At 42.2% G+C, this 21506-nt stretch overlaps 2 protein-coding genes across 23 annotated transcripts in view; both read left to right on the top strand.

The window, feature by feature from the left end:
• LOC109648067 (protocadherin gamma-A11-like) overlaps positions 1-21506 on the top strand; it is a 225240-nt gene that overhangs the window by 63426 nt on the left and 140308 nt on the right. For 2 of the 22 annotated variants that reach the window (XM_069531652.1, XM_069531657.1), the window contains exon 1: positions 4993-7461. The exons of 17 other annotated variants lie outside the window; for them this stretch is intronic. In XM_069531652.1, the coding sequence (XP_069387753.1) occupies positions 5083-7461 (2379 nt within the window). In that variant the 5' untranslated portion in view covers positions 4993-5082. Of the gene's footprint in view, positions 1-660; positions 3132-4992; positions 7462-15207; positions 17773-21506 lie in introns of those variants that run through there. 3 more of the 22 variants (XM_069531635.1, XM_069531654.1, XM_069531616.1) reach the window with 3 other exon arrangements.
• On the top strand, positions 17826-21388 carry LOC109623670 (protocadherin gamma-A7-like). Its single transcript, XM_069531667.1, has 3 exons — positions 17826-19318; positions 19938-19943; positions 20612-21388. Exons 1-3 carry the CDS (start codon positions 18923-18925, stop codon positions 21374-21376), a joined length of 1167 nt encoding a protein of 388 aa, XP_069387768.1. The 5' UTR covers positions 17826-18922; the 3' UTR covers positions 21377-21388.

The following is a 21506-nucleotide window of genomic DNA, read 5'->3' as shown; positions in this document are numbered from 1 at the left end:
GGTGTCTGTGACATGGATAGGTCTGCAGTGACTGTGCTTGCTCAACGATACGCTGTGAATATGTGACTTTTATTCATTGTCATTGGTATTATCAGCAGTGTGTTTTCACTGTATAGACCAATACTTAATCTTAAGCTGAGACCAATAATACATTTTCTTCTCAGGCTGTGAGTTGCTGAGTATGAGTTGCTTTGCTCAATGAAAAACCCTCAGGGTTTCAAACAGGTGATCTTAGGTCATGCTTAAAGAATGAGTGATTTCCCCTTTTAGGTAACTCAGATATTCCTTTATTTTTAGTGTGCAGTGATTCTCGTAACAGCTTTTCTTCCTGAGTTTATTTTCATGTGAATTTACTGGGTTTCTGCCTGTTACCATAATTTATATTGATTACCTGCATGCAGCTATGTTTTGGTTGACAGTATAAAGGAATGACGTTTACATGACAGAACACATCCTGGATCCTAACAGTAACAAAACATTACACATATATAGTGAGAACGTTATAACTGTAATTGTCAAGCTAACTCATATTGCAGGGTTGCTTGTGTTTCTGTCAGTGTGTTTAAAAAAAAAACAATCTAACTCACGGTGGCGCTATACACCAGGCTTTTGAGAGTCGCATTCCTCTATCCATTACTGTGGACACGCATTCTTGTGCTCTCCATACGCACAGTCACCCGCAGTTATTCGTGTTAGGAGGTTGGACTGTCTTTGTTCGGTTTATTCTTCAACTCAGTAACTTATGGTTTATAATGGATTCGAAGATGATCGTGTTTCAGCCGCGCTTCGTGTATTTCTTCCTCTTTTTTTCGCACCTCGCACACGGAGAAATGAGCTATTCTTTCCCCGAGGAGATGAAGCGAGGATCGGTTATTGGGAATATAGCCAAGGACCTCGGGCTGCAAACGGGTGCGCTGTCTATCAGAAGAGCCAGAATTGACACCGACGGGACTGATGAACGTTATTGTGACATCAACCTGAACAACGGAGAACTGGTTGTTGCCGACAGGATCGACCGAGAGGGGCTTTGTGGCGATAAGGCTTCGTGCATCCTGAAACACGAGCTTGTGCTGGAGAATCCACTGGAGCTCCATCGGATTAGTCTCCACATTCAGGATATTAATGATAACTCACCACAGTTTAACGAAGAAATTATCAATTTAGAAATTCAAGAGTCGGCTGTCAGGGGAGCTCGATTTGTGATAGAGGAGGCGCACGATGCGGATGTAGGACAGAATTCAGTTCAACAATACAGCTTGAAGAAGAATGATAATTTCATCTTGGCTATTAATGGAAACACACTCGAGCTTGTTCTTGATAAAGAGCTTGATCGTGAAAAACTAGGAGACATGAATCTGCTCCTTACAGCTCTAGATGGTGGATCTCCTCAGAGATCAGGTACCGTAGTTATACACGTCACTGTGCTGGATGCTAATGATAACGCCCCAGTGTTTAGTCAGGCCGTTTATAAAGCCAGTCTGCCTGAAAACTCTCCTTTAGATACTGTGGTGGTCACAGTGAGCGCGACTGATGCAGATGAGGGAGTGAATGGAGATGTGACGTATGATTTTGGACACGTTACTGAAGATGTGAAGAAGATATTTAGTATCGACCGGAAATTGGGAGATATCAGAGTAATCGGTGCTGTTGACTTTGAAACTACTACATCATTTGAAATACGCGTTAAAGCGAAAGATGGGTTAGGTCTTTCATCTTATGCGAAGGTGATTATATCTGTCACTGATGTGAATGACAACGCCCCTGTTGTTAATTTAAAATCAATGACCAACCCCATACCAGAAGACACCCCACGTGGTACAGAGGTGGGCATCATTAACGTGCAGGACAGAGACTCTGAGAATAACAGACAGGTTCGCTGCTCCATTCAACAAAATGTCCCTTTTAAGTTAGTCCCTTCTATTAAAAACTATTATTCTCTGGTGACCACAGGACAACTGGACCGTGAACTAGTGTCAGATTACAACATTACAATCACTGCCACTGACGAGGGCTCTCCACCTCTGTCCTCCTCTAAAACTGTTCAGTTATCTGTAGCTGACATCAACGACAACCCACCTGTGTTTGAGGAACAGTCCTACAGCGCATATGTGACTGAAAATAACAAACCTGGCTCCACTTTATGTTCCGTTACTGCTCGAGACCCCGACTGGAGACAAAACGGTACAGTGGTTTATTCTCTGTTAGCTGGTGAGGTGAACGGTGCCCCGGTGTCCTCCTATCTGTCAGTGAACGGAGACACGGGGGTGATCCACGCTGTGAGGTCGTTTGATTATGAACAGTTCAGGAGCTTTAAAGTCCACGTGATGGCCAGAGACAACGGTTCTCCTCCGCTCAGCAGCAACGTGACCGTCAGGGTGTTCATATCGGATGTGAACGACAACTCTCCTCAGATACTGTACCCCGCCCCGGAGGGCAACTCCTTCATGACCGAGCTGGTCCCCAAAGCTGCACACGGAGGCTCTCTGGTGTCCAAAGTGATCGCGGTGGACGCGGACTCCGGACAGAACGCCTGGCTGTCCTATCATATAGTCAAATCCACTGATCCGGGACTTTTCACTATTGGTGTCCACAGCGGAGAGATCAGGACACAGCGGGACATTTCTGAGTCTGACAGCATGAAACAGAACCTTATTGTGGCGGTGAAAGATAACGGACAGCCCTCTCTGTCTGCCACCTGTTCCATGTATTTACTTATTTCTGATAACTTGGCTGAGGTGCCAGAGCTGAAGGACATTTCTTATGATGAGAAGAATTCCAAACTGACCTCTTACCTGATCATCGCACTGGTCTCTGTCTCCACCTTCTTCCTGACCTTCATCATCATCATCCTGGGTGTGAGGTTTTGTCGCAGGAGAAAACCCAGAATGTTGTTTGACGGAGCTGTCGCCATCCCCAGCGCTTATCTCCCTCCTAATTACGCAGATGTTGATGGCACAGGAACTTTACGCAGCACTTACAATTATGACGCCTACCTGACAACAGGTTCTCGAACCAGTGACTTTAAGTTTGTGACATCTTACAATGACAACACACTGCCTGCTGACCAGACTCTGAGGAAAAGTCCTTCTGACTTTGCTGATGCTTTTGGAGACTTAAATGGTTCTCCTGAGGTAGGAACATGAGTCATTTCATGTATCCCTGATGTGTAAAACGTTTTCAGTAGTCTCTCACTCTCTCTCTCTTTCTCTCTCTCTCACTCACTCACTCACTCAGTCAGACCCTCTTCCTCTGTCCTTGGTGCTGAAAAACTGATTTCCAGACGCAGTGTTTAGGTCTCTTGAACCCTTTCTCTCAGTTTTCTGACTCATTTTCCTGGAAGAAGAAATATTTAATATTTAATCACTATGAAAATGCTTTTCACTTGTTTTTAAGCTTTAAATATTTGCACACTTTTTACTTAATTGTTCTGTTTTTTTGAATTTTTTTAGTAAATCATTAAGAAATAATTGTAATCAGTACTTTGCCCTTTGAAAATATCAGATAAATAGTGAATGCAAATATCCACTATGATATTGTTCTGTTCAACAATTTAAGTAAGTTTGCAACAAGGCAATAAAATATATTTAACCGTTTGATTTCAAATCATCACTTAAACATCACAGTTTTTTCCAGTTTATAATGCTTTCTTCATGTTGTGTTGAAGTTTGGTTCATAGTGATTTTTTTAAAAGCCGTGTCGTTGTGAGACTGATCGGGGGAGAGTTCTTCTCAGTATGAATTATCATATTGGAGACTTTTTTTCTGTGCACAGCTGGGTTAGACTGGTGTTTGAATGGTGATCATTTGGGTGGTGGCTAGAATCAGGGCGCTGAAAGATGTGAATTCTCGCTTTTGATGTTAATCATCAGGGGAGAATGTGTCTATTGCTCAAAATATGGTGGTTGGTGTTTTTCTTATGTGTCCTGCATGTAGAACTTCATTTTGTTGTTTATCTCATTGGTTAATAGCTATGATTACTGAGTTTGGATCCTATAGTTAAGAATCAACTCTCTCTCCCTCTCTCTCTCTCTGTCTCTCTCCTCATTCTCCGCTCTCCCCCTCCCTCTCTGTGCATCCAACATAGATTTATGTACATTTGTATCCTGGTCTTGCCCATGGAAGTATGTTTTATTGATATACTCACTGACGGAAAACTTATATGTAGACATGATGAATGGCATAACTTGCATATGTAGTGATTCACATTTGAATCTAGTTCACTATGCCGTATTCAGCAGTGTTTTGTTCCTGGTGGTTTTGTTTGTATTAGTTAATGGTGTGACTACAGTTAGTCTAAAATAAAGATGATTCAAATTTGGAGTGGAAAAGAGTTTGTCAGTCTGAATGGTGGTGTCTGTTACATAGATGGGTCTGCAGTGACTGTGCTTGCTCAACGATGCTCTGTGAATATGTGACTTTTATTCATTGGCATGTGAATTATAAAGACCAAGACTTGATCTTAAGCTCAGACCAATAATACATTTTTTTCTCAGGCTGTGAGTTGCTGAGTATGAGTTGCTTTGCTTAATGAAACAATCCTCAGGGTTTCAAGCAAGTGATCTTAGGTCATGCTTAAAAAATGAGTGATTTCCCCTTTTAGGTAACTCAGATATTTCTGTTTCTCGTGTGCAGTGATTCTCATAACAGCTGCTCTTCCTGAGTTTATATTAATGTGAATTTATTGGCTTTCTGCCTGTTACCATAAATTATAGTGGTTACCTGCATGCAGCTGTGTTTTGTATGACAGTGTAAAGGAATGAAGTTTACATGACAGAACACAACCTGGATCCTAACAGTAACAAAACATTACACGTATATGGTGAGAACTTTCATAACAGGGATTTACAAGATAAACTCATATTGAAGCGTTACTTGAGTTTCTGTCAGTGTGTTTAAAAAAAAAAAAAATCTAACTCACGGTGGCGCTATACACCAGGCTTATGAGAGTCGCATTCCTATATCCATTGGTGTGGACAAGTATTCTTGTGCTCTCCATACGCACAGTCACCCGCAGTTATTCGTGTTAGGAGGTTGGACTGTCTTTGTTCGGTTTATTCTTCAACTCAGTAACTTATGGTTTATAATGGATTCGAAGATGATCGTGTTTCAGCCGCGCTTCGTGTATTTCTTCCTCTTTTTTTCGCACCTCGCACACGGAGACATGAGCTATTCTTTCCCCGAGGAGATGAAGCGAGGATCGGTTATTGGGAATATAGCCAAGGACCTCGGACTGCAAACGGGTGCGCTGTCTATCAGAAGAGCCAGAATTGACACCGACGGGACTGACGAACGTTATTGTGACATCAACCTGAACAACGGAGAACTGGTTGTTGCCGACAGGATCGACCGAGAGGGGCTTTGTGGCGATAAGGCTTCGTGCATCCTGAAACACGAGCTTGTGCTGGAGAATCCACTCGAGCTCCATCGGATTAGTCTCCACATTCAGGATATTAATGATAACTCACCACAGTTTAACGAAGAAATTATCAATTTAGAAATTCGAGAGTCGGCTGACAGGGGAGCTCGTTTTGTGATAGAGGAGGCGCATGATGCGGATGTAGGACAGAATTCAGTTCAACAATACAGCTTGAAGAAGAATGATAATTTCATCTTGGCTGCTAGTGGAAACACACTCGAGCTTGTTCTTGATAAAGAGCTTGATCGTGAAAAACTAGGAGACATGAATCTGCTCCTTACAGCTCTAGATGGTGGCTCTCCTCAGAGATCAGGTACCGTAGTTATACACGTCACTGTGCTGGATGCTAATGATAACGCCCCAGTGTTTAGTCAGGCCGTTTATAAAGCCAGTCTGCCTGAAAACTCTCCTTTAGATACTGTGGTGGTCACAGTGAGCGCGACTGATGCAGATGAGGGAGTGAATGGAGATGTGACGTATGATTTTGGACACGTTACTGAAGATGTGAAGAAGATATTTAGTATCGACCGGAAATTGGGAGATATCAGAGTAATCGGTGCTGTTGACTTTGAAACTACTACATCATTTGAAATACGCGTTAAAGCGAAAGATGGGTTAGGTCTTTCATCTTATGCGAAGGTGATTATATCTGTCACTGATGTGAATGACAACGCCCCTGTTGTTAATTTAAAATCAATGACCAACCCCATACCAGAAGACACCCCACGTGGTACAGAGGTGGGCATCATTAACGTGCAGGACAGAGACTCTGAGAATAACAGACAGGTTCGCTGCTCCATTCAACAAAATGTCCCTTTTAAATTAGTTCCTTCTATTAAAAACTATTATTCTCTGGTGACCACAGGACAACTGGACCGTGAACTAGTGTCAGATTACAACATTACAATCACTGCCACTGACGAGGGCTCTCCACCTCTGTCCTCCTCTAAAACTGTTCAGTTATCTGTAGCTGACATCAACGACAACCCACCTGTGTTTGAGGAACAGTCCTACAGCGCATATGTGAGTGAAAATAACAAACCTGGCTCCACTTTATGTTCCGTTACTGCTCGAGACCCCGACTGGAGACAAAACGGTACAGTGGTTTATTCTCTGTTAGCTGGTGAGGTGAACGGTGCCCCGGTGTCCTCCTATCTGTCAGTGAACGGAGACACGGGGGTGATCCACGCTGTGAGGTCGTTTGATTATGAACAGTTCAGGAGCTTTAAAGTCCACGTGATGGCCAGAGACAACGGTTCTCCTCCGCTCAGCAGCAACGTGACCGTCAGCGTGTTCATATCGGATGTGAACGACAACTCTCCTCAGATACTGTACCCCGCCCCGGAGGGCAACTCCTTCATGACCGAGCTGGTCCCCAAAGCTGCACACGGAGGCTCTCTGGTGTCCAAAGTGATCGCGGTGGACGCGGACTCCGGACAGAACGCCTGGCTGTCCTATCATATAGTCAAATCCACTGATCCGGGACTTTTCACTATTGGTGTCCACAGCGGAGAGATCAGGACACAGCGGGACATTTCTGAGTCTGACAGCATGAAACAGAACCTTATTGTGGCGGTGAAAGATAACGGACAGCCCTCTCTGTCTGCCACCTGTTCCATGTATTTACTTATTTCTGATAACTTGGCTGAGGTGCCAGAGCTGAAGGACATTTCTTATGATGAGAAGAATTCCAAACTGACCTCTTACCTGATCATCGCGCTGGTCTCTGTCTCCACCTTCTTCCTGACCTTCATCATCATCATCCTGGGTGTGAGGTTTTGTCGCAGGAGAAAACCCAGAATGTTGTTTGACGGAGCTGTCGCCATCCCCAGCGCTTATCTCCCTCCTAATTACGCAGATGTTGATGGCACAGGAACTTTACGCAGCACTTACAATTATGACGCCTACCTGACAACAGGTTCCAGAACCAGTGACTTTAAGTTCGTGACATCTTACAATGACAACACACTGCCTGCTGACCAGACTCTGAGGAAAAGTCCTTCTGACTTTGCTGATGCTTTTGGGGACTTAAATGGTTCTCCTGAGGTAGGAACATGAGTCATATCATGTGTCCCTGATGTGTAAAACGTAAAACGTTTTGAGTATTCTCTCTCTCCCTCTTCCTCTCCCTCCCTCCTCTCTCTCTCTCTCTCTCTCTCTCTCCCTCTCTCTCTCTCTCTCTCTCTCTCTCTCACACACACACACACAGACACACACATACACACACAAACACACACTTACACACACACAAACACACACACACACACAAACACACACTTACACACACACAAACACACAAACACACAAGCAAGCTTACTTTTGCTGCTCTCTTCCTCTGTCCTTGGTGCTGAAACAGTGATTTACTGACGCGTTTTTTTGGGCTTCTTGAACTCTCTTATAGTTTTTTAAACATTTTTATCTCACTTCTCTGAATGGGGGAAAGTTTCACTTATTTCAATTGACCCACATTATATTTGCTGACCGAGTTCTGGTGTAGACATCAAGACACACATATACACATTTTTAACAATGTTATCATTATTGTTATTATTATTATTATCATTATTATTATTATCATTATTATGTTATTGGTTTATTTTTTGCAAACTAATTTTTCCCACATTCAGAGCTTTTTATTCATGTACAGTGTGTTTGAAGAATATAGTCAATATCATGTACATGCTATTGCACAACGTATGTGTTTGACTATAATATACACTGCTATTGGGCTTGTTGAGATTACCTGTGCAAAAAACTAAAACAAGCTGTGTTGTGTGTTAGTTGTTTGTGTGTGGAGTGCACTGTGGCACATCAAGCAGGGAGAAACAAATTGACTCAAGTAATGTGTTGTGTATGAGGAGTCAACCATGCCATTCTTGACGTTGAATGTGTACAATTCTTGGAGGTCTTGTGATTCTCTGCAGATTAGAATCTGAGGAAACTCAGTTACTTCTCTAGAGCTGGATCAACTGTGAATCTGGCTCAGAAACACAGGAAGTAGCGTCATAATTGTATGAAGTACTGTATATGTTGAAGGCCCTCTGCTGGTGGGAGGTGGTTTTCACAGCCATGCATCATTTAGTGCTCTTCAGCGTGTCATCTGGGAGAGTGTGTGTGTGTGTGTAAGGTCCACAGTTACAGTATGACCATACTATCTGCAGTGGAATGCAATGTCATATATTACAGTAGATGTAGTATATAATAATGATTTAATTGTAAATGAAGCGTAATTCAAAATATATATAAAGTACATTAAACAATAAGCACCAGCCATATTGGAAAACTGCTGTAAAGAACGGCATTGCATTATTCAGATGTTGTTGTCCATTCTGCATCACTGTTACTCAGCTTGTATTGTAATATTAAGTTAGCACAGACTGATTTGTTCTGGTATTATCTTGGTTGCATGTGGTGCAAAATCAACAAATATAATGCGCACATATCTCATTGCCTCCTGTTGCCCACTGTTGTAATTATCCTCTCAGTCTCTTGGTGACGCTCTTTTATAATATCTGACTCGTGGATGCTGTGGATGGCGTGTCTCACCCTATCTGTGTCAGTGGAACTGGAGTATTGGGTTTGAGCCGCGGGCTGTGTGTGCTTGCGTGGGTGTTTATTGGAGAGGAAGGATTGTGTGTGCTAGTGAGAGAGAGAGAGGGAGGGAGAGAGCAAAAGGGAGAGAGAGTGAGAGAAAAAAAAGAGAGAGGAAGAGAGAGCAGTGTTGAAATGGGAATAGAGAGAGGGATCCAAGCAGACAGCTTTCTTAATAGAGCATGAATAACTCAGCTGAGAAGCAGGGACTCGTAGTGTTACAGCAGCATTTTCAGCTCCATGTTCGGATGTAAATGTGTACGATTCATCTATGATGTCGACAGTACATTTGTTTCTGAAGGCATGTTTAATAATGGACCAACCACAAAACTTCAAACGATGGCTGCGTTTTTTAATCTTTAGCCTCCTTTTTGGTGTTTCGTTTGGAGAAGTCCGCTATGTCCTTCCAGAGGAGATGCAGCGAGGCTCTGTTATCGGGAATGTTGCGCGGGATCTGGGGCTGAAGGTGACGGAGCTTGGCGCTCGTCGCGCCCGGGTTGTTGCCGAAGGAACCGGCCAGCTGTGTGAACTGGACACTGCGTCAGGCAATCTTTTGATCAGCCAGCGGATAGACCGAGAGGAGCTCTGCGCGCAAGCGACTGTCTGCATCCTACAGTATCAGCTCTTACTGGAGGCTCCCCTCCAAGCACACAGCTTAGTTTTGGACATTGAAGATATCAATGACAACAGCCCAGTTTTTGCTGTCGGAGACATAAATCTAGATTTAGTTGAATCCACAGTTCTAGGGAGGCGCTTTCCATTGGAGAGCGCGCATGACCCCGATCTGGGTACCAACTCAATACGTGAATATAAACTGAGCCCGAGTGATCATTTTGCACTGGAAATGAGCAAGCAAATAAACGGCAATGCCTATCCGGAACTTGTTCTCAAAAAGCCCCTGGACCGGGAGGCAAAGGCTGACCATGTACTGAAAATCAATGGAATTGACGGGGGTAATCCAGTCAGATCAGGAACCGCATCTATACACGTCCGTGTTTTGGATGCCAATGACAATGTCCCAGTTTTTAGCCAACGAGTTTACAAAGCGTCTGTGCCAGAAAACTCTGCCATAGGGACTGTCATATTGACACTGAATGCCACGGACTTGGATGAAGGTGTTTATGGGGAGATAATATACTCTTTCAGTCACCTGTCAGACAAGATCGCAGGGGTTCTTGATATGAATCCCCTGACTGGAGAAGTACGGGTGGTAGGTCTTATTGACTACGAGGAGGCTAGTATGCACGAGTTGGATGTTCAGGCTAAAGATGGGGGTGGTCAGGCCTCTCACTGTAAACTTATAATTGATGTCATTGACATAAACGACAATGAGCCCGTGATAGAAATAAAGTCAGCCTCTGCCAACGTAGGTGAAGACTCTAAACCAGGCACCATGGTTGCTCTGATTAATATTTATGACATGGACACTGGAAGCAGTGGGCACGTTACATGCATGATTCCAGACAATGTCCCATTTAAATTTGTTTCAGAGGTGAAAAACTATTACATGTTAGTGACTGACGGAAAACTAGACAGAGAGCTTCAGCCTGGGTATAACATCACTATCACTGCCACGGATTCGGGCTCCCCCTCACTCTCCAGTGTAAAAGTTCTAACAATCGTGGTTAATGATATAAATGATAACCCCCCGACTTTTATGCAGAGCGAGTACAATGCCAACATTTTGGAAAACCAACCGATTGGAACGTTTGTCATGAAAGTGAAAGCAGAGGACACTGACGATGGACCTAATGCTAAAGTACTGTTCCAAATCTCAAGGGACACAAATGCAGACATGTTCTCTTTTCTCACCATCAACTCAGAAACGGGGGAGCTCTTCACATCGCGTCTCTTCGATTATGAACAGTCAGTTCACTTCCAAATCAAGGTGATAGCTCGAGATGGAGGCGACCCCCCACTCTCCGCTACCTGCACTATAAACGTTTTCATTAAGGACCAAAATGACAACACACCTGCGGTCCTCTATCCTGTCCAGACCAACGGGTTCATCGCTGAGGATATGGTGCCAATTGAAGCACCCAGAGGGTACCTGGTCACTAAAGTGGTAGCTGTGGATGCAGACTCTGGCCACAACGCCTGGCTTTCTTATAGAATAATCCGAGCAACGCGACCTAGCCTGTTTATGGTGGGTCTGCACACAGGGGAAATCCGAACAGCGCGACCATTCATGGAGGATGATGAACCCAAACAGACTGTTGTCGTTTTGATAACGGACAATGGGCCAGAATCTCTCTCTGCCACTGCTACAGTCAGCATAGTAATTGGTGATGGCCTGCCTGTCTTAAACGAACTTTTTGAGTTTGTTGATGAATCACAGGGCAGCGATAACTTAACACTCTATTTGATCATCGCTCTATCAACCGTTTCTTTCCTTTTCCTCCTTTTAATCACTGGAGTGTTTTATTTTAAACTGTGTCGGCGTAGTTACGTTTACCATTCAACCACTGCCAGTCTCCCCGTCTTCCCCACGACCTACTGCCCCCCTAGTTTTACAGACTTCAGTCATTGTGGGACCCTGTTGAATGATGATCGCTTTGATTCCTTTTTGACCACTGGCTCATGGAGAGGCGATTTCCGTTTTGGTGCAAACACAGACACTGACACCCTGAAGAAAAGAAGCGCAGCTTATCAGAAAAGCACTCTGAGGCGCACTAGTGCAGACAGAGCTAGTCTGAAGGTGAGGGCAGGTGTACCTCATCCTTGTTATGTGGTCAAGTGAGAATCGACCGTAACATATAATAAATATATGGTCAAATAATCCGAGCACCTTCTGACTGTCCAATTAATCGTAATTCCATTATTTTTGATCAAGTTTGAATAGAATTACTAGTGAAATCCATTCTGTGGTTATATTCACTTTTCTACAAGTATTTGGATGAAAATGATGTTAGTTCATCACAATGTTTTGTAATGGTCTTGGAGATTTGTATATGACCTCATTCCTTCTTCCCTGAAATCTGACTTTGAGCATAAAGGCTGATCTTACCCTTACATCTTCTGGAATATCTTTTGAAAACAATATAAACTATGTCAATTTTTTGAAAAAAAGCAATTATGCTGTTGAAATTAAACAGTTGCTTGTGTAACTTCAGTCAAGTTTGTTTTGTTTGCCTGCATAATTTTATTATTGTACTCTGTCATTAGTTTGAACTCTTTTTCTCTCTTATCTAGGTTGATATGCTTATATTTCTCTGATTTGTTATCTGCAAATATGAATTGTTGCCACACCATAACAATCTAAACAGATGGTTATAGAGTATTAATGAAAAACATAAGCATGAGCAGTATCTCTCTGATAAAATCACATACAATATAATTATTAAATATGTCAGTTAAGAAGATTAATATAACCACTCACATATAGTTGATGTGTCTATTTTACATTTAAAATGCATGGTAGACCTCTCTGACTATATTTACCCTGATGTCTTTTGCCTGTGGTAAACTTGTCTTTGCCTCTTTTTTGAGTTTTGTGTAAAACTATCTCTTATCCCCTGGAATACACCCAATTCAGTTTTTGATAATGCTTTTATGTTTTCAGAAAATAACACATGATTTGTTGTGACAGACATTAAAACCAAAGCATTTGCACTACATGTCATGACTTGAACAGTGTTTGAACAGACTGTATGTTTCTGATGAAAAATAAACATGAAGAGATGATTGTGGTATACTTCTCCATTAGCTGCATGACCTGCTGCACATAAGTTGTGAAGGACATGAGTGAAGCTCAATAACAGTAACTTAAACACATGGTCATCATAACAACAACACACAGTAATACAAATTCACCAAAAATAAATGGTCAGCTACACAGTCAGTAAAAAAAAAAGACTCTTTGAAGATCAATGATTACTGATTTCTCTTTTTTATGTAAATGATTTAAAAAGAAGGTAGAGAGTTCCTACACACAGCAGTTCTAGCAGTTCTTTTATCAAAAAACATAAACACTACACATAATTAGCTAAGCAAATAATTACAGTCACAATTTACAACAGATGAAAGTGTTGCTTACTTTTCTTTAATTTTTAAACCCATGTTGTTTTTTTAGATCAGCTCAATTAGACTCAGGTGGAAGATTCAGACAAACATTAATAAACATGCGATTTAAACATTTAACAATTAAAAAAAGAAAAAATACATGATCTGCACTCAGATCAGTGGTCACAGTTGAATACCACAGTCAGATGGTTGTTTGTGTGTGTTCCTGCCTGCTACTGACCGTGTCATGGCAGTGAAGCAGATACGATTTGTCAGCAAAAGAACTCCCATGTGAATTCATGTGTGTTCATCTTGGTGTTATAGCTCTGGGCCCATTCGTGCTCCTAATTTCAGCTGGGGAAGAAGAAGAAAAAAAAACCAAGCAGTGCTTAATCTTTTTTTAAACATTATCTAGGTCATGACAACACTGTTTTAAGCAATTTATTTGACAACATTGGAGCATGAAAGAAAAGTATGTCAACAAAATGGCTGTTATCAATTAACACAAGCATCACTGAGTCTCCAGTGTTTTTGAATACTGTGGGCAGTTTTTTTTATTTACAGACACATGTTGTGCAAAGTAAAGGATGAAATGTTGGAAATCTGCTGACACATTGCGTGTCTCATCCTAGGAGAATGTCCTGTTAATGGCAGTTGTGCTTCCATGTGCATTTGTTTATAACATATTTCTACTTGTTCCTATCAGTGTCTAAAATTTGATGCCATGTTGTCACCCAACTATTTGAACCATGAATATGAATGTTAAGGAATGATGTCAAGATCTGATTGGGTTTTATTAGGATTCATACTAACTGTTATCTCTTTTCTCCTTTCTTTTTTCCACATTGCTCTTCTTTAATGGAACATCTTCTTTGATCGAACAGGTAAGACAGTTTTCTTTTCCCACTCACTTTAAATGTCACATTTTACACTATTCCTTATTACTGTGTTATGTTGCTGCTACAGCATCATCAACACAAAACTCAATTTCCACGATCAATATGAAACACAGTTGACTCAAACTTGGCTTCAGTCCATTTTCCATCTCCATTCTTTATCTCTTCATCTCTCTTTGACCACATGGAAACCTTGTTGAAACCAGCTAACATACAATGTGTTTATAAGACACATTTCTAATTCCTGCAAGAGTGAACCTTATTGTGACACAGGCAGCTGCATTGGCCCCCGCAGGCTTTAAATTACATAAATATTAATGCACGTGGCTGCTGCTATGCAGTCACTCCCTGAATAATGCACAATCACGATGTGCAGAATGTTTTTTTTCTGTTAGTGCGAGTGCTGTCAGGCACAGAGAGAGTGTGTGTGCATGAGAGAACATGACGAAATGCAAAATCCTGACCTACAAACTTGTTATTCCTACTCATGCAAACATCATGTTTTAGGTACATACAGAAGAAATATAACCGCTGGAAAATATGTATCTGTTCTTGCTTGTGAATGAGCATTGCAGTAGTTTCATACTGGATGTTAATTCCACTGCTCAAATGTAGGTCACTGGATTTATCAGTTAGACTGGTTAATGAGAGAAGGGATTGACTATCTGTCTGTCTATCTATCTTTCTCATCCAGCTATCTATCTATCTATCTATCTATCTATCTATCTATCTATCTATCTATCTATCTATCTTTCTTTCTTTCTTTCTCATCTATCTCTCTCATCTATCTATCTATCTCATCTATCTATCTATCTATCTGTCTGTCTGTCTGTCTGTCTGTCTATCTGTCTATCTATCTATCTTTCTCATCTGTCTATCTATCTGTGCACACATGCACATCTATCCATCCATCCTCTTTTATTGCAGTTCACTTCTTTACATTTAAGACTATATGGAGCTGTTGCCTTTAGACATAATATGTGGGGGTTATGTGTGTTTGCTCTCAGCCTCTTCCCAAACCAATACAGTGTATTATTAGAAAACTTTATATCTACATATAATTGTATTTATTCCCATTCTAAACATAATGTCAGTTTAGAAGTTGCTGTATTTTGATGTTGGAGATCCGCAAAATTACAGGTGAGGCAGGAGGGACAGGAGGTTAAGTTTTGATACATTTGACTATAGACAGGAAGTGGCACATTGATCCGGTGGTTCAGTGGCGTTGTTTGACCTACTCACTGTTGGTGGTGCTATTGCCTAAGGAGACTGTATAACAGTGGCCTTATCACAGAGACAAAGTCGCCACCCGTCTTTGAAGGAAATAGGCGTGTGAGCTTATATCAAGGACTGGATTTGACAGACGACAAAACTAAATACGTATGATACATGTTTTGAGCGAGACTCGACGCCTCTCTCCCTCTGGATATCTGCGTTATTTTGGATCTGATATTCGCTGGAAGAGATGGATATTCTGACATTTAAAGGCGCCTCATTGGACTGGAGAGTCTCCATTTTGCTTTTCTCTGTTGTCGCTGCGGTTAATGGGCAAATCCGTTACTCTATTCCAGAGGAGATGAGAAAAGGATTGTTTGTCGGAGACCTTGCAAAAGACCTGGGCTTGGATGTGAAAAGGTTGGTTTCTGGTCGAGCTCGACTTGTTATTGATGAAGACAGCCAGTATGTCGTGCTGAACCAGAACAAAGGGCACGTTGTTGTCAACGAACGAATTGACAGAGAAAAATTATGCGCCAAGAAATCACCGTGTAGTTTTAGCCTGGAAATTGTCTTAGAAGATCCACTTGAGTTGTTTTCCATTACCATCGAAATACAAGATATAAACGATCATGCTCCTGCGTTTCCCAAAAAGGAAATTAATTTGGAAATTAGTGAATCGACGCCCACAGGAACAGTATTCTTGCTTGATAGCGCAGCTGATCCTGATGTAGGAATAAATTCACTGCAAAGTTACTCTTTGAAAGCAAATGACCATTTTGTTCTCAAACAACACACTCGATCAGATGGGAGTAAATACGCTGAAATGATGCTTCAGACTGGTTTGGACCGAGAGGAGAAAAGCGAGCATACGCTCATATTAACGGCTGTGGATGGTGGGGAGCCGCAGAGGTCTGGGACAGTGAGGATACACGTATCTGTTCTGGACGCAAACGACAATGCACCCGTTTTTACGCAGACTGTATACAAAGCGTCTGTATTAGAAAATGTCGTGCGAGGCACAGTCATCGCCAGAGTCAGTGCGGTAGATGTGGACCAAGGTTATAATGGTAACGTAACTTATTTTTTCACCCACCTGGAGGAGGATTCTTCTTGTCCTTTCGAAATTATATCATACACGGGAGAGGTTAAACTCACCGGTGACATTGATTACGAGATTTCACCGTATTACGAAATAAACCTTCAAGCAAAAGATCCATGGGGTGTGGTTGGTGTCAGCAAAATAATTATCGAGATAGTAGATGTAAATGATCACAGGCCAGTAATCACAATGGCTTCATACTCGGGTAAGATTTCAGAGGATTCTGCTCCCGGTACTGTTGTGGCGTTGATTAGTCTCCAAGATAAAGATTCCGGTAAAAATGGGCAGGTTCATTTAAATATAGAAGAAAATCTCCCTTTCAAAATCAAATCATCCCTCAGAAACTATTACACCTTGGTCACGGAGCAAAACCTCGACCGAGAGAAATGTTCCAAGTACAATATTACTCTCACTGCCACAGATGAGGGCACACCTGCCTTATCAAGCCGAAAAACTGTGGTTTTAGACGTGAATGATGTTAATGACAACGCCCCGGCTTTCAGCCAAAGTCTTTACAACACTCATGTAATGGAAAACAATTCTCCTGGTGTCGCTCTCTTGCAGATTCACGCAACTGATCCAGATCAGGGTCAAAACGCACGCATATCATATTTTCTTATTGACAGCCAGATTAATGGAAATCCGGTTTCCTCATATTTCTCCATTAATACAGAAAGTGGAATGATTCAATCTTTGCGTTCACTTGATTATGAACAAATCAAAGAACTGATGTTCGTCGTCAAAGCTCAGGATGGAGGCTCTCCTCCACTCAGCAGTAACGTGACTGTGAAAATACTGATCCAGGACCAGAACGACAACCCCCCTCAAGTTCTGTACCCAGTCCAGACTGGTGGCTCTCTGGTGGCTGAGATGGTGCCTCGTTCAGCAGATGTGGGCTATCTGGTCACTAAAGTGGTGGCTGTGGATGTGGACTCTGGACAGAATGCCTGGCTCTCCTATAAACTGCAGAAAGCCACTGACAGGGCGCTGTTTGAAGTGGGCTCACAGAATGGAGAAATAAGAACTATCCGCCAAGTCACTGATAAAGACGGAGTGAAACAAAGACTGACTGTTATAGTGGAGGACAACGGGCAGCCCTCTCGTTCAGCTACAGTCGTTGTTAACGTGGCGGTGGCGGACAGCTTCCCTGAAGTGCTGTCGGAGTTCACTGACTTTACGCACGACAAGGAGTACAACGACAACCTGACGTTTTACTTAGTGTTGGCTCTGGCTGTAGTTTCCTTCCTCTTCATCACGTGTGTAGTGGTTATTATCTCAGTGAAAATCTACAGGTGGAGACAGTCTCGCGTCCTGTATCACTCCAATCTCCCTGTGATTCCATATTATCCACCACGTTACTCAGACACTTTGGGGACAGGGACTCTCCAACACGTGTACAATTACGAGGTGTGCAGGACGACTGACTCCAGAAAGAGTGACACAAAATATATGGAACCGATGAGTCAAAATTTGTTGAGTGTGGATGGAGCTGGAACTGAAACTCTGCATAATGGAGAGCAGTCATCAGCAGTATCTCGCATGTCTACTCTGGTAAGTTTTCTCACGGATTTAATTGAAATCGTATCAACTCCAAGGCTCTGCGAACATACTGTGATGTTAACGTGTAAGCTTTGCATTGATACCTGTTGTTGGCACATCAGAAATTAAGCAAAGAGCGCAACATGTTTAAATGACTGGTGGTCCGGTCTTTGGCAACTGCTCTGTCCATGGTGCTGAATGTGGCTTTTGCGCCGAGATATTGACCGTTCTAAATTTTAGTGAACAATTTGGATACTGCTGCTACTACTACTACTATTACCACTACTGATACTACTACAAGTAATAATACTAATATATATAATAACATAGGGTAGTAAATCATAATTAATTGTTGCTAAATATTCCTTGCGAACTATATATACATTGCAGTACATTGTTGATAGAGCAAGATTGTCTATTTATCTGTTTAGTGTTTTGTTTTTTTCCATTTCTGAAAATACTCATTACTTTCCTTGTGTTCTTTTATAGGGACGAAATCACGTTTTAGTGACATCAACTAAATTTAGGAAGTTAAACTCAAATAACAAAAACAACGAATCAAAACCTTACTGATCACGAATGTGAGTGTGTCTTTAACGTTACATTTTTTTGAACAAGGTTGAGGCTTATTTATAATTTTACCAACTCTTAATAGATGTTTCATTGTCAGAAATACTTGATCGTTCCCCCTGGGGAAATTGCATTACATCTTAAATAACGAGAGGGGCCGTGTAACACAGCATTTTCAGTAAAATCATATATATCCTCTCATTTGCTGATCACTTGTCACCAAAAAATATACATTACATTATTTACAGAATTAGAATTTGCACACGTGTGTTTATTGCCAAGTATGTCGTTACCGTCGTTGAGAATATCATAAAAAATAACTCTTCATATGATGTCTGGTTATGCAATTTTCATGTTTTATCCTCTAAGTGACGCTGTTGCCTGGTAAATCAATTCAACCTTTGATTGTGGGGCAGTGTCGTTCCCTCCCTTGTCACTGCGTTTTACAGGAGGAGATGATCTGCGTCTCATACGAGCTGGGGTTCTTACACGGTTGATTTAAACTTCAAACGCTAATCTAAATCAGTCTCTTATAGTTGGAATTTTCTTATCGAGTTGAAATCTGCTTGTTTTGCTCAGACGTTCTGCTCACATGGCATTTATAGAACATCATCGAGACGGAGGAGTAAAATGGCGATTGTTTGGGAGATCGCGAGGGGCAGCTTATGTATTTATGTTGCAGCTTATTTTTATTCTTCAAACGGAGGGACAGATCCGGTATTCGATCCCAGAGGAGATGAAGAAAGGGTCCCTTGTCGGTAACATCGCACAAGACCTGGGTTTGGATTTAAAAAGGCTTCGTTCTGGTCGGGCCCGCATCGTGACCGGAGAGAGCGTTCAGTACACAGAGCTGAAGACAGACAAAGGGACTTTGGTCGTCAAAGAGCGAATAGACCGAGAGCAGCTTTGTGGAGACGTGACACCGTGTAGCTTTACCTTTGAGATTTTACTGGAAAGCCCCATGGAGCTGCACCCTGTGACCATAGAGGTACTGGACGTGAACGACAACGCTCCCTCTTTTCAAAACAGCCATCAGGAATTTGAAATAAGCGAATCCGCCGCACTCGGCTCCCGTTTTGTTCTGGAGAGTGCAGACGATGCTGACGTTGGGCCAAACGGTCTGCAGAACTACATTTTAACCCCCAACGACAATTTTTCGTTGAAACAACATGTTAATCCGGATGGCAGTAAATATGCTGAAATGGTGCTTCAAAAATCATTAGACAGAGAAGAACAGCCACGCCTGTCTCTAAAGTTGTTGGCAGTGGACGGAGGAAATCCACAGAGATCCGGTACAGTAAATATAGGTATCAATGTCTTGGATATTAATGATAATTCTCCTGTGTTTAATCAATCGATATATAAGGGATCGGTGATAGAAAACGCACCAAAAGGTACTCCTATTGTTACAGTGAATGCAAGCGACGCAGATAGTGGTTTAAACGGCCGAGTAACATATTTTTTCTCAAAGTCAAAAGCAGGAATAGCTGATTTGTTTGACATTGACGAGGCTACAGGGAGAATTTATGTGGCAAAGGAAATTGATTATGAAAATGACAAAAAAATTGAGTTCAGAGTGGAAGCTAAAGATCAAGGAGGACTAACAGATTCAAGTAAAGTTGAAATAGAGGTTATAGATGTAAATGATAACGCTCCAGTCATCAACGTTATGTCATTCACCAGCTCTGTTTCGGAAGACTCCCCTGCTGGTACCACCATCGGCATAATTAATGTTAAAGATGTTGATTCGGGGGAAAATGGTCAAATAAGGTGCATGATAGAAGGCAGTGTTCCTTTTAAAATTAAATCCAACGTGAGAAATTATTATGCATTGATAACTGATGCCCTATTAGATCGTGAACACCTGTCAGAGTGGAACATCACTGTCATTGCGTCTGACGCAGGCTCGCCTCCCCTCTCAACGAAAAGAATGTTTTATTTAAAAGTCTCGGACGTCAACGACAATGCCCCTGTCTTTCCAAGAGGCCTTTACAGTGCTTTCATAGCAGAGAACAACTCCCCAGGCGTTTCTGTACTTAGAGTTAATGCTAAAGACCCTGATGAAAACCAGAACGCACGTGTTTCTTATATTTTGGAAGACTGTGAGATTGGTGGATCACCAATATCTCAATATGTTTCCGTTAATGCTGAAACCGGAGTCATTTGTGCAGTTCGTTCATATGATTATGAACAAATCAAAGAACTGATGTTCGTTATCAAAGCTCAGGATGGAGGCTCTCCTCCACTTAGTAGTAACGTGACTGTGAAAATACTGATCCAGGACCAGAACGACAACCCCCCTCAGGTTCTGTACCCAGTCCAGACTGGTGGCTCTCTGGTGGCTGAGATGGTGCCTCGTTCAGCAGATGTGGGCTATCTGGTCACTAAAGTGGTGGCTGTGGATGTGGACTCTGGACAGAATGCCTGGCTCTCCTATAAACTGCAGAAAGCCACAGACAGGGCACTGTTTGAAGTGGGCTCACAGAATGGAGAAATAAGAACTATCCGCCAAGTCACTGATAAAGACGCAGTGAAACAAAGACTGACTGTTATAGTGGAGGACAACGGGCAGCCCTCTCGTTCAGCTACAGTCGTTGTTAACGTGGCGGTGGCGGACAGCTTCCCTGAAGTGCTGTCGGAGTTCACTGATTTTACGCACGACAAGGAGTACAACGACAACCTGACTTTTTACTTAGTGTTGGCTCTGGCTGTAGTTTCCTTCCTCTTCATCACGTGTGTAGTGGTTATTATCTCAGTGAAAATCTACAGGTGGAGACAGTCTCGCGTCCTGTATCACTCCAATCTCCCTGTGATTCCATATTATCCACCACGTTACTCAGACACTTTGGGGACAGGGACTCTCCAACATGTGTACAATTACGAGGTGTGCAGGACGACTGACTCCAGAAAGAGTGACTGTAAGTTCGGCAGAGCTGGTAGTCAGAACGTGCTGATCATGGACCCCAGTTCTACAGGAACGATGCAGCGGATACAGAGTGAAAAGAGCATCCTGGATGAACCAGACTCTCCTCTAGAGGTGAGTTGATTAATTGTGCTCGCATCTTCACTTTCTTTGTCGATTTGTCAGACATATAAACTCGTTGTGTTGGCTGCTGTGTCTTTCAGCACCATGGAGAGCACGTTAGAAATGCTTTTCATATTAAAATCTTCATAGA

This window comes from Paralichthys olivaceus, chromosome 9, assembly GCF_024713975.1.
Source record: "Paralichthys olivaceus isolate ysfri-2021 chromosome 9, ASM2471397v2, whole genome shotgun sequence".
In the NCBI taxonomy this organism is placed as follows: Eukaryota; Metazoa; Chordata; class Actinopteri; order Pleuronectiformes; family Paralichthyidae; genus Paralichthys; species Paralichthys olivaceus.
The sequence above is the reverse complement of the archived record's forward strand: the minus strand, read 5'-3'. Positions and strand labels throughout refer to the sequence as shown.